The sequence below is a fragment of the Pyrus communis genome, chromosome 7, assembly GCF_963583255.1.
Source record: "Pyrus communis chromosome 7, drPyrComm1.1, whole genome shotgun sequence".
In the NCBI taxonomy this organism is placed as follows: domain Eukaryota; kingdom Viridiplantae; phylum Streptophyta; class Magnoliopsida; order Rosales; family Rosaceae; genus Pyrus; species Pyrus communis.
In genome coordinates, this window is record NC_084809.1 from 6,733,783 (window position 1) to 6,747,737 (window position 13,955).

The following is a 13,955-nucleotide window of genomic DNA, read 5'->3' on the forward strand; positions in this document are numbered from 1 at the left end:
GCTGGATTTAAAGCTTGGACTATTTCGAACACTTCTTGAGAAGGCCACAAACCCATCTGAAACCATTTTGGGCTCCAAAAACTGCACTAAAGCCCAAAAACGTCACTTTCTAGCAATGCATACTATTCCTTTATTTCATCGCCATAAATAAACCGCTTGGTAGAAATTGCTGAAATTTTGAAACGAACAAGTTGAGAGACATATGAACGTTCTCCATTTTGAATCACTCCAAAATTCGTCCGTTTTATCATGTTTTACTCCAGAGGAAGTTGAATGTCCTACATTAAAAATTCATATCAAAGTATCAAAATTCTACCAAAATAACCAATAAATTAATACTAAGATTAGGGTAAAATATGTGGTATAATATCGACTCATCAGTGTCTATCCATTATACAGATCTCGAGATTTAAACTAATCTAACAATAATAGATGATAAGCACCACCATCATTTGAGGGCGGTGAGAAATTTTTTTTTCTTCCCACCATTGGAGTCCTCTCGTGCATCAACCACGAGGCAGTGAGGTCTATGGACTCCTCTATATAAACCATCCCATTGATCATTTTTATTCAGGCAACCATTAGTTTTAATTTGTTCTTAGCGCTCTCCTCTTCTAAGTTCGCCTTTCTCTCGATCTTCTTATTTGTTCAATTTGATCACTTTTCGATTCTCATTATGGCCACTGCTCAGGTGTTCACTCAACTTCGGTTCTAGACTGGTTCATTTTACATTGATTTGTGTGAAGTGATTTCCGAACATTTATTTTGTCTTTCAATATATCTTTATTTACTTGTATTATTTTGATCAAAGAGGAATTAGGGACAAAAATAAAGACTTCTGCAAAAATCATTCCCTTAATTTGTTCAATATGTAAAACACATTTGTGTTTGTGACGATCAGTTCAAGCTCTCTTACAATTTTAACTATTACAAAATATTAATCAAAGAGTTGTATCTGTATGTATATGATCATGCAGGTTGTATCAGCAAAGACAGCTCTTCCTGTAGAGGATACAACTCATCACGAGGAATCAGCTAAGGCTCAAGAGGCTATTATCACTGCTACTACAGAAGAAGTAGCACCAACTGAAGTTGCGGAGGAGCCAAAGGAAGTTGCAGAGACTGTTGTGGCTTCTGGGGAAGAAGTACCTAAGGCTGAGGCGGAGGCTTCAAAAGACGAGGAAAACCTAGTTGCAAAAGATGAGGAAGCCCAAGTCGAAGCTGAGACAAGGGAAGTGAAGGTAGAGGAGCCCAAGGAAGTTGTAGGAGTCGAAAAAGAAGAAGAACCAACTCTGGAGAAGAGTACTACAACTGAAGAGGAAACTACTACGCCTAATTATAAGGTAGCCCCTGAGCCAGAACCAGAACCAGTGCTTGTGTCGGAGGCCAAGGACAAGGAGAATACTGCTGAAATTCCTCCGGTGGCACCAGTTACACCGGAGGCACCGGTGGAAGAATCAGCAGTTGAAGCCCCTAAAGAGGAAGTAGTAGTTAAGGAAGAAGAGAAGGCAGCTGATGATGCTGAGGAGAAAGCTGGTACTGAAGCCCCGGTGGAGAAGGCTGAGTGAAATTTTAAGTTGTATTATTAGTGGGTATATTGGGGTTTGCATACATGTGAAGAGATCAATTAAATGTCTTTCATTTAGTGTGGTTTAAGAAATTAAATAAGGAGTAACGTACAAAGAAGGTGAGGTGAGTGTGGATCATAGATAATGCTAGCTCTCCATATACATATGGTAGACATGATGATTTGTATCGTGGTGCATGTACGTACGGATGTTTGAATATTTGAGTAATAAGATCGACCATTGTAGTACTATATACATAGCTACTACTTGTTTCATGACAACTTGAGTTACGTGCATTTTCTACCTGATCAAGTTTTTCTTTCTGATTTTAAGTTTTCTTTTCCTTGATGACAAAGGTTCATCATGTGGTTGTTAGGAGTTTGAGGTATATTTGGAGATAAGAATGGGTGTATATGTAACATCCCACATCGTTCATGGGAGTGGATCTTGTAAGCCTTATATGTCTATTCACATCTCTACCTAGCACGAGGCCTTTTGGGAGCTCACTTGCTTTGGAGTTCATCGGAACTCCGAAGTTAAGCGAGTTCATGTGAGAGCAATCCTAGGATGGGTGATCCACTGGGAAGTTCTTGTGTGAGTTCCTAGAAACAAAATCGTGAGGGCGTGGTCGGGGCTTAAAGCGGACAATATCGTGCTATGGTGGAGTCGAGCTTAGGATGTGATGGGGGCCCGGGCCGAGATGTGACAAATTGGTATCAGAGCCAATCCCTGGCCAGAAGTGTGCCGACGAGGACGTCAGGCCCCTAAGGGGGGTGGATTGTAACATCCTACATCGTCCAAGGGAGTGGATCATGTAAGCCTTATATGTATATTCCCATCTCTACCTAGCACGAAGCCTTTTGGGAGCTCACTGATTTCAGAATTCATCGAAACTTCGAAGTTAAGCAAGTTCATGCGAGAGTAATCCCAGGATGGATGACCCATTGGGAAGTTCTCGTGTGAGTTCCCAGAAACAAAACCGTGAGGGCATGGTCGGTGCCCAAAGCGAACAATATCGTGTTACGGTGGAGTCGAGCCCGGGATGTGGTGGGGGCCTGGGCCGGGATGTGACTTTGGATCCAAGTCTCTGAGATGTGACCTTGGATCCAAGTCTGGTGCCAGCTTATCGTATAGACCACAATAGGTGGTTCCGACTCGTAGGTGACCCGCGAATCATCGCACAGCCTTCACGTGATGGTAGCACTTGAGCGTACTTATTTACACCCAGCCTGTTGTACAGACCACATTAGGTGGTTCTGACTCGTGTACAGGTATAGGTTGATAAGCTATAAGTTCAACCGTATAGGTCACGTTAGATGACTCCGGCTGGCATATTATTTTACCTTGATTTTCACACCTGGCTTACATTTTTCAATGTTGAAACGTTATGACATGGCATACTTGGGTTTTACTATCTTTGTGCATTGTTTTACATATATACGTAGTATTATTTTCTAGAAACTATACGGGTTTTACAACGATGGGTTACAACGTTTTCAAAAGGTTTTTATTAAAACTTTATTTTCAGGCCCACTCACCCTTATTTTTTGCCCATCCAGGTTTTAGCTGCTGAAAGTTCGTACCGATGAGGATTCTTGGCGAATCTTAGTATAGGTGGCTACTTCTAAGGGTATGATCCTTACCCAGACTACTGTACGTTACTTATGCTCAGACATTGTGTGTGAAATGGGTTCATTCCCGCTCATAGCACACTCTTGTCTTTAGACACTTTTAGGTTTAAATTTATTCACATTTTCGACATCATTATACTTTATGGCTTCGTCACCTTCCAGGTGTCGACCAGCACAACTTGATTCGAAATCCTAGTGGACATTCCAGGTCGGGGTATGTCAATTTGGTATTAAAGCCAATCCTTGGCAGGAAGTGTGCCGATGAGGACGTCGGGCCCTTAAAGGGGGTGGATTGTAACATCCCACATCGCCCAAGAGAGTGGATCATGTAAGCCTTATATGTATATTCCCATCTCTACCTAGCACGATGCCTTTGGGGAGCTCACTGGCTTCAGGCTCCATCAGAACTCCGAAATTAAGCGAGTTCGCGCGAGAGCAATCCTAGGAGATGGGTGACCCACTGGGAAATTCTCTTGTGAGTTCCTAGAAACAAAACTGTGAGGGCATTATCGGGGCCCAAAGTGAACAATATCGTGCTACGGTGGAGTCGAGCCTAGGATATGGTGGGGGCCTGGGCCGGGATGTGACAATTTGGTATCAGAGCTAATCTTTGGCTGAAAGTGTGCCGACGAAGACATCGGGCCCTAAAGGGGGGTGGATTATAACATCCCACATCGCCCATGGGAGTGGATCCTGTAAGCCTTATATATATATATATTCTCATCTCTACCTAGCACTAGGCCTTTTGGGAGCTCACTACTTCGGGTTCCATTAAAACTCTGAAGTTAAGCGTGTTCGTGCGAGAGCAATCCTAGGATGGGTGACCCACTGGGAAGTTCTCGTGTGAGTTCCCAGAAACAAAACCGTGAGGGCGTGGTCGGGGCTCAAAGCGGACAAAATCGTACTACGGTGGGGTAGAGTTCGAGATGTAATGGGGGCCCAGGCTGGGATGTGACAATACACATCCACCATTTCACTATAAGTTTCCATGGATTCATTGGAACTATATTGAAATAGTTAATATGCATGCCACCATTGTTAATTTGTGTGAAATGCCCTTTCATTTCTTAACAAGCTGAAGAAAGTTGAGGTTACACCAACTTCTTGTATAAACTCTTGTAAGGTTTTTTCTTTGACCACATTTTCACACGCCTGTCACATGTGACGAATTTTCAAGCCAAATACATGGGCAACAAAAATTAGGGTGACATGGAACACGTGTAGTGTTAAGCTTCACACGTGGGCTAACCTGCTTTGATACCATAAAAAATTTGAGATTTTACTATAAAACCAATTGGCAATATCCACATCAACAATTATTAGGCGGCACGTCTCTACAATTGATTCATAATTAAAGACTTATATTGAGATAGTGATACGTATCTAATCAATGATAATTTATAAAATGCAATTTGATTCCTCAAATAATCATAGTAATAGTTGATATCTATGTGAAAATTTTCTATACTTGGATTCGTGAAGTTGTTTTAGTTGATGCTAACAGTTGTATGTGGCTACACCTTTATATATAAAGCCAACAACCCTTTTTGATGTCACAGGCTTCATCAAAAAAATTTGGACAAAAATGCTCTCAAAACAAAAAATTTTAAAAGCAACTCAAAATAATGCAGGGGTATTTTCATTATTTTAATAATGTTTTTTAATAATTAATTCTTTTTGTACAGTTTTTTTTAATTTTTTATTCTTTAATTAGTACCACACAATAGGCTAGCAATAATATGATTCAATCAGTTGTTCATTAAATATTATTTTCTCTAATTTTAAACACGTTCAAAACATCTTAAGATGCGTGTAATGCCGGTTATAAAAAATGTCATTTGAACGCGCATAATAATATGATTAAATTAGTTGTCAAATGATTGGTTTTTTTTTTTTTTTTTTTTTTTTTTTGAACAGACGATATTATCTACACTAAAAGGGAGAGGGTGGGCTTAGCCTCATAATGAGCTAGCAATAAGTGATTCAATAAGTTGTTTATTAAATATTATTTTCTCTATTCTTAATGTAAATTCAATAGAATGTAGATGAAAATTTAAAGACTAATTTTATTATATGAATTCAGCTACTTTGATTGGTTTGTAAGGGTTTTTTTTAGCATGATCTAAGATTATTCATTTACTTCAAATATTTGACTTTCCTTTTGTCAATTCACGCATATAAATACATTTAAAATGTGTAAGTAGTGCGTAGCACGCCGTGATTAAAAAAATATCTTTTGCACGCGCTTTAGTGTTTAGTAATTCAACAAAATATGAAAACTTTAGTTGGGAAAAAGGGATGAGGATCCAACGAAAAGACAAGAAAAAAATAGTGGTCGTGTAGATCTGGTTTCGTCAAAGTGGTTAAAATTTTTAGTTTTTGCCAAATTTTTCTGGACTCGGTTCGAATCATCGAGAATGAGGAGAGAAATAACTTAATGTAGCAATTTCATTTTCTTCTTTTACGTCTTGCACTTCAAAATTTATTCCAAGAAACAAGGATTCCTATTAAATAAAAGCAATCAGTTGTTCATTAAAATATTATTTTCTCTATTTTTAAACACATTCAAAACATCTTAAGAGGCATGTAATGTCGGTTATAAAAAATGTCTTTCACACACGTATAATAATGTGATTAAATTAGTTGTCAAATGATTGTTTTTTTTTTTTTTGAACAAACGATATCATCTAGGATGAGCTTAGCCTCACAATAAACTAGCAGTAATATAAATTCAATCAGTTGTTTATAACAATATTGTTTGAAAAGCTCTTTCGACTGATGAATACCATCGACTAGTACACACCAGTGATTCAAACCCTTAGCTATATAAAATATTCAAAACGGAAAAGGATCCTCTTCGGATCCTATTTGTGGGAATTCAGAGGATCAATTAATCGTGTCCGTTCAGCTACATCGTACGGTTAGAAATTATTTTAAAATTTTAATTTAAAATTAAATAAAAATAGTACCTAAAGAAAACTGGCCGTACAATGTACGATGAACGGAAACGATTTATTGATCATCGGATCTCTACAAAAAGGATACGGAGAGGATCCTTGTCCATCCAAAACAAACATATAAAACGCTTGATGGGCCTTAAAAGTTAAAAATGATATGAAAGTGTGAAGATTTTCCGAACTTTATCTTGTGCTTGGAATTTTCACACAACATTTGTCTTTTATAATCTTTGGACGGGGATTGGGTCAATTGACAAATGACTTCCACCAATGCTAACCTTGTGGACAGAAATGAACCCAAAATTGCGAATTATCCCCTTTATAATAATATAAAAATAATATTTAATTTTTTTTCATATTTTTGTTGTTCATCTGAAACCGATTCAATATTTTTTTTTTTTTGGAAAACCAAATGGCCTCACTGCTCACGAAACCAACAGTGACAAGAGGAAGGGATGAAGTTTATGTTGCAGCAGTGCCTCTAAGAGCAACAAAAGGACCCGCCCAGCTGCTTACATCTGCTGCTTACTCTCTCAATCTCTGGAATTTGCAGCATTTCATGGTTATCATTAAACCCTCCCCACCACCACCTGATTGTCAGGTTCTCCTCCCTCCATTTCTCTATATAAGGTAGCTTAGCTAGTTCACTAATTATTCTTTTGGATTTTCTTAGGCAATTTAATTTACTTGGTTGATTTTTGTTTACTATAATTAACATTAAATCTATTTCCTAACCTGTGTCCCAACTAGTACATAATCTCAGTTTGCCAAAAAGTCAACTCTCATGCAATTTCATTACCAACTGATGCTTTATTTTTTTATTTTTTGTCTAACGATAGAATTCATTAAGTCGAATATAAATGTTTATATCATGAGCAAGAATATTAAACAACTACTCGGGAAATAACATGCCCAATCTATAGACTCTTCCATTCTTCCTCACAAAAGAAGCCACAGATTGTGCTGCTCCATTACAACGTCGGGAAGCGTATGAGAACTCAACTAGCTCCAGTTGTTTCGTTAACTCCCACACATCAAGAAGGATACCTTCAATAGACAGAGCCCCTTCCTTCTTTGGCATGCCTATCAAACTTAAGACAGTGACTGCACAATCACCCTTTTAAATCCCTCCTGATCCAGACACACCACCATCCGCAAACTGATATGCTTGATTCAAGAGTGCTTAAATCTTTGATATGAAATCACCTTGAAGCCCAATGGTGAATTGGTATAACAAAAACGAAAAGGGTAAATTGAGATTAAATGTTAAATGCTGCTTTTTCTGTTTCAAATACCAAACTTTTTTATATTTAGATTTTAGTAGTAGTTGAGAAGATAAAGCATGCTACAAGAACAAAAACATGGTAAAAAATATAAATATGAAAAACGTTTTTTTCTTGAAATTAATTAAAGTAGTCTAACTCAAGTGAAAAGAAAAGTTAACTGCTATGGAAAAAATGTCTCCTAATTAGTACTTAATCTCCAACGCTAGTAAGGTGCAGTACAAAAGTTTTTGGGAAAATGTCTATTAACATAGCCCTGGTATCCATATTTTGTTACCTTTTCAATACAAAAGTTTGAAAATTTGAACTCTAAATTCGTCTAGTCTCTTTTTTCAGGCCTTAGTTTTCGATTTTCAACCTAAAGATCCTGAAAACATATATGCAGCCCTTGCAGTTCTATCCGGAAAAGCAATACCGGGTAAGCCTAACTAGCTGCATCATCTACTACATCTTTCATGTTGCTCAAGAAAGCATAGTTCATCGCTAATTGGCATATGCATTAGTAAGTTATTGAAAATAATTGAAATGCAAACATCAAGGTCGAAGAACACCTAAAATTAAAACTTGTGCACCTCAGACCGGGGCTTGGTCTTGTCTGTCCTGTCTGATATACCGCTTTGAAACACCGTTCCTTGGAATCCTTGATCTCATACCGCATAACTCTTTGACAGACTACGACACCCTGTTAGTTGTTTTTGATCCTTTCTTTTCTACCTGTGAAACTTTGAACCTTAGTTAATTTGTATGGGTTGAATATATAATAGAGATACCATCGAATGTTGCTTATGAAATTAAAGAAGAAATTGTGACTGTACTGATATAATTATAACCCCGCAACATAATATTACAAATTTATCTTGGGTTCCATTTAAGTTTGTTTTTATTTCTTGGTATTTTAGACTAGCATGCATTTTTCTTTTAGGAGTTGTTCTTATGAGGAAGTCGTCGAAACTGCCGAGAAAAAAATGCTGGTACGTTGGTTCTCCCAAAGGATCAGGTGCCATAGATATGGCACTTGAATTCAACAAACTGTGGGAAACTAAGCTGAGAGTTGGCCATCATGATTGTCGGAATTATACCAATGGTAACAATTTACATAGGATGTCAATATTCACTTAGGTATAATTTATTATCTTATTAGTAAAGATGTGCTTAGGAGGTTGATGTATTTATTTACTTTGAATTATTTTAAAGGCTTGGTCGAGTACCTGACCGATGAAGAACATATCTTGGAGCGTTTAGAAGGAAAACGGAGACATTGAATGGGTGGTGCGCACATTATGGTGGCTAGCAAGGCCCAAACTCACTTCCAAGTAAGTTTGATTTTCACTGATGTTTGCAAGGCTATAAACGTGACAATATATCGTAGCCTAGAAAACTTATCTAAGTGATTTACTATTTCATTCTGCAGTTCGGGACTCTATTGATGTTGCGTAATCCCAAGAAGGAAATCATTCACTACTTATCTATCAAAAGTTTTGGCCGTTTTCAAGTGCAACTTTGCTCCCATATGCTTCCACCTCTTATACACTCTTCTTTGGAATTCTTATTACACTGGTGAAGCCTGAATAGACCACCAAGGAATAAAAAGAATTGTTATTTGGTCATGCTTCAAGTCCTCACTAGCACTAATCACTATACACAAAAACAACTGACAACAACATAAAAGATACTCTTGTCACCAGTTTATCATGTGGTAAATTTTTAATAGACGAATGGTGTACGTTTTGAACCCATAACAAACATATGTTCCACGAATAACGCTACCATAACTAGCTATGTCATGGTTTCTAGAGAGGATCTCTCCAATAGTATAGTCACGAGGTTTGATTGAAGAGGACAAAATTAAGAAAATTTTGTTCCTTACTGTAAATAAGGTTGCAAGTAGATCTTCACATGTATGATAGTATTGCCTATCACACACGCACACACATATTTGTTTATACTTTTCTATATGTTTTATACGATTTTAAAACCTACATCATCACACATGCACTTTTGCTACTGACCTACGACTAGATAGAGTAAAACCTAAAACAAAAAACGAACATGAGCACAACGAAAGTTGAATCTTAATCAAGATCCAAAAACAAGAACATACAATTTTCACGAACTTAAATAAGACAGATCAACAAACTCTAGAAAACTGATATCAAATAAGAGTGGATTAAACCCTGAATGAACGAACATAATACTAAACTACAAATAATATTTTATTAATCGAAACAAAAGAGAACATTATAAATTTGCCAAAGCGAGTAGATAACTAGTAAGACTTTTTTTGTGACTAACTTGCTTCTAACAACAGTACAAACATCTATTTATACGAGAAAACGATAGCAAACCCAAACTTGACGAGCAAGACAAATAAATTTAACGAGCAAGGAATCCTAATCCCTGGCTTACAAGAAGAACAATAAAACTAACAATAAAATTAAAACTAATTTTCCAACATAAAGCTCTAACTCTAAACTCTAGTTTCCAAACATCAATCTTAGGTAAACTATTAGGTGTCCAGATTTCAGCAAAGAAAAGGCAAATCAGGTTGCATTGAAAGTAAATTATTACTCGTGATCTTTACCTCGAGTGTGTTCTGAATCTCCTCAAGTTTACACCTCATAGCAAGAGCTTGTAGTAACGGTTCGTATTAGATTACTCGTGATCTTTACCTTGATTTGCTTTCTTCTTTGCTGTCATTTCGACACCTGATAATAACTTGAGGCTGATGTCTGGAAACTAGAGACAGTAGTTAGTAGTTAGAGCTTTATGAAGTAGGGCTTTAAGTTTCATCACTAAAGAATAAAATGATCAGTAACCATATTCTTTCGTTGTGATTTTAGTTGCTGCGGGATGCATTTTGTTTGGGTAGAAATTCGTTTAGTATCGCAGTTTGCTTGAGACATTTAGGAATATACTGCAGCCGTGACAACCACAGGCCCAGATGCATTCTGAATTCACACATGATCATTTGAAACAAGTTAAGATGCAGGGATTCAAATGTCTTCCGTACGAAATTGAGTTCAACTCAAGGATGTAAAGACTGATGCTCGAATAATTGAATTGTAGTTCTGTAATCGTTGCACAGAATAGCTTCAGACTAGTTATGCTAATTTCTATGATGCATATGTAAATGTTATGTAAGTTAACCATATAATTATCAGAGTAAATGAAGAATTTCATGTTGGTTTCATTACATTTGTTTAGGACACAATTCTACAAACAATACAGAAACAAAGACATCTCAACACCCCGCCCCCCACGTTATGTAAGTTAACCATATAATGATCAGAGTAAATGAAGAGTTGGTTTTATTACATTTGTTTAGGACACAATTCTACAAACAATACAGAAACAAAGACATCTCAACCACACCCACAACCCACACCACCCCCGCCCACCGCCCCCGCCCCCGCCCCCCCCCCCCCCCCCCCCCCCCCCCCCCCACCAAACAATTCCATCAAAGAACCTGCGCAAGAGCCGCTGTCTTCTCATTGCCTGCCATCACATATTAACAAGAGTATGTATCGGATTGAGAGTGCCCTCGTGAACAACGGTTTGAAACCACTTAGGCATCCCCTGAAACAAAAGATCCTTAAACTTTCGACTACTTGGTTCATAAACAACTAGAGCTCTGCTTTTGTACTCCAACAAGATCTGGCCACTCCCCAAAACACACAAAACCCTAACATGTCTTCCTCTTTTAACAATCTTTGAAATCTTCCATGATCTATCAACATCTTGTTTCAATGTCTTTGGCACATAACTTCCAATGGTCAACTCTTTAACCCATGATTCCTTCACACCGTACTCCTGCATAACCCACATCTCCAATTTCCCATAACTGCAGTAAAAAAATGCAGCAAGACAACCTCTCACAACCAGCACATGATAATTCCACCTGCTCATCAATCCATCACCTTCCGGTTTCGGTACCTCCCTGAACTGCTCGTCTCCCAAGTCAAAAGAAATGAGCTTTCGACCCGGGTGGTAACCCTTTCTCCAAGTAACCCAATGAAGCCTTCCATTGACCAAGACCTGAGCTGGCCAGTGATGAAGGTAGTGAGATGTTCTTCCTAAACTTCTCCAATCAGAAGTTCCAAGAGTGAAAACTTGAACTTCTGATTGTGGCCGATACACACGAAACCGGCTCCATGATTCCCGTCTACTATAGTACACTATCTTAACTACCTTGTACTCCTTAGTAATCGGATGAAACCCGAATCCGTAAATCACTTCTTGATTAGGAAATCGAACTGATTTAGGCAGCTCTCTATGATCCCTAGTGAACGGATTATATATGCATATTGCATCATTGTACAACGAATCAGATAAGCACAGCAAACCATCACATGATCCTACCACATCAAACTCAGGCATCGAACCACAGAAAGGAGGGTGAATTTTTTTCACTAGCATTGTCTCCTTTTCACCATGGTGAAAAGGGTAATCTACAAAGTAAATATGGTTTCTGATGGGGTAATCACAGTGAAAAATCAGGCACAGATTGTTGAGATCAGCTGTGTTGGAGTTATGCAAAGCATCGAAAATTCGAAGATGTTGGTCTTGTGCTAAATTTTTCCATGCTCTGCATACATACCTGAATTTTACCAGAGATGAAAAGGGCAGCCTTGATGTTACCTCAGTGATGATTTCATGTGGTAAATTTTCCAAGCTAATTACTGATTGATCTTCTCTTTGGTGGCTCCTCCTCCTTTTGCTCTGCTGCAATCCAGAGTCTGAGTCCATGACCAAAGGATGAAGTATTTGTTCCAAGAGAGATGATTTTCTTTCGGATGAATTTTCATGGCATGAAATACAAGGATTTGGTGACACGAAAACCACAAGGGAATAGCGGTGTGTGGGATCCACAGTTGAATAATGCACTTGGAGGAAAGTTGGGTTCTTAGCCTCACCGTTGGCTTTGAAATGTGAGGCTATGATTTGTTGGAGAAAATTCAAACTTGATGAGTCTCTAGTTTGTGTTGATGTTGATCGAGGAACAAGAAAGTCTTCGTATAACAACCAATTGGACATTGTTGAGTGTTTGTCACTACTTTGGAGGCTATTGGTGTATTTTTGTTTTTGGTACCGTCTGAAGGTAGAACACAAGAGATTTTTCAGTGTAATACAAGTATATAAATTATATGTCATTGTATTATACAATTAGAAGAACACTTAAAAAAAAGAATTCTCTCAACTTGTATAATAGCTTATAGAGTACCGCACTATATTCATGGCATGTTGAAACATCCATCACAAAACACCTCAGTTGGTGTAGCTTTTTTGAAAATACATAAAAGCACCTTTTACTTTCACTATATTAAAACACACATTTGAAAATTGTATTTGGCCTTTCGAGTTTAGTTTTATCTAGTGGGGGTGGTTTGGCTTTTAAGTCTACTTTTTAAGAAGAAATGGCCATTAAGATGCTCACAAGTTGAACTTATTGCAAATTTCTCTCACAAAAGAAAATGGGAAGTTTAAATTTTGTCCCTCCACTCCTTTTTTTCACCTTTTGCTCTCCTGTCTCTATTCATTCACTGAATTATCTTTTAGTTTATTTAATTTAATAGTCATAAAAACAGATTCGTGTAGAAAGTAAAAATAGCGGTGCAAAAATTGCATCTCATAATTTTCGGCCTAAACACAATAATTCGAGCCCAAACCACTTTTGTGACCCCTCAGCAGTCCAATCATTAAGGGCCAATCCAAACAGCCCAAGATACAGTTAAAACCAAAAAAGTAACAAAAGAATCCACTTAAGCATTTTTATGACTTTTTCCCAACACCAATTGAATTTACTATCAACATAAAATCTAACGTAGGAACTGCTTTTATAATAACTAAAACAGCTTTTATAGATTGTTTGGAGCCAAATTTCTTAGAAGAAATACCTCAACAGGTTTTTGTTCACTGTAACTCACACGCTTGTCGAATCACTAAGCTCTACATCTTATGCGTGAGTGAAGGGCAACTAACATAGCATGCAAGTGGGTTAAATGCACTCCCCTCGTAAGTGGCCTCTTATCACAGTGGTGAAGAGAAGTGTTGTTCTTACACCACGACATGAGTTTGAATTATGTCGTCTCTCTAATCTAACATTCATTCTAATAAATCTATCGTTTGACAAAAAAAAAAAAACCACCTCCCCTCCATGCTTCACACGGAGTGTGGGGAGTGATGACTTTAGTAGTCCTCTAACAAAGAACTTGATAACGAATCTCCGTCCTTGGGCTTGTTTCATATCCCTATATGCAAAACTTGAGATGGATACGTGTGTCTAACTCGAATTTTATTCTCTCACAAGTGTTTATGATCATGTTTGACAGAAAAAGTTAAAAATATTTACGAAAAAGACACTTGAAATGCTTTCTAGAAGCAGCATCATATGTGTGCTTCTTCCAAAAAAACCCTTGCATTTTTAATATAAATTTTAATGTGCTTTTAATAGTAGTTCCAAAAATAAGTAGTTTCAAACAGATGTCCCAATTGCAAGTAAGTTCTCTTTAGTCTTCA

At 37.5% G+C, this 13,955-nt stretch overlaps 3 protein-coding genes across 3 annotated transcripts; 2 read left to right on the forward strand and 1 right to left on the reverse strand.

Annotated features, from left to right (window-relative positions):
• The first annotated feature begins 533 nt into the window (after positions 1 to 533).
• On the forward strand, positions 534 to 1,849 carry LOC137739036 (major latex allergen Hev b 5-like). Its single transcript, XM_068478509.1, has 2 exons — positions 534 to 691; positions 978 to 1,849. The coding sequence occupies exons 1-2, from the start codon at positions 677 to 679 to the stop codon at positions 1,566 to 1,568; spliced, it is 606 nt and encodes a 201-aa protein (XP_068334610.1). The 5' UTR covers positions 534 to 676; the 3' UTR covers positions 1,569 to 1,849.
• Positions 1,850 to 6,541: 4,692 nt separating this feature from the next.
• Positions 6,542 to 9,044, forward strand: LOC137739037 (uncharacterized). The gene is made up of 5 exons (XM_068478510.1): positions 6,542 to 6,757; positions 7,776 to 7,857; positions 8,362 to 8,523; positions 8,634 to 8,752; positions 8,851 to 9,044. The coding sequence occupies exons 1-4, from the start codon at positions 6,569 to 6,571 to the stop codon at positions 8,699 to 8,701; spliced, it is 501 nt and encodes a 166-aa protein (XP_068334611.1). The 5' UTR covers positions 6,542 to 6,568; the 3' UTR covers positions 8,702 to 8,752; positions 8,851 to 9,044.
• A 1,847-nt stretch (positions 9,045 to 10,891) lies between these two features.
• Positions 10,892 to 12,270, reverse strand: LOC137739030 (F-box protein At3g07870). The gene has a single exon (XM_068478503.1). It carries the CDS (start codon positions 12,183 to 12,185, stop codon positions 10,941 to 10,943), a length of 1,245 nt encoding a protein of 414 aa, XP_068334604.1. The 5' UTR covers positions 12,186 to 12,270; the 3' UTR covers positions 10,892 to 10,940.
• Positions 12,271 to 13,955: the final 1,685 nt, after the last annotated feature.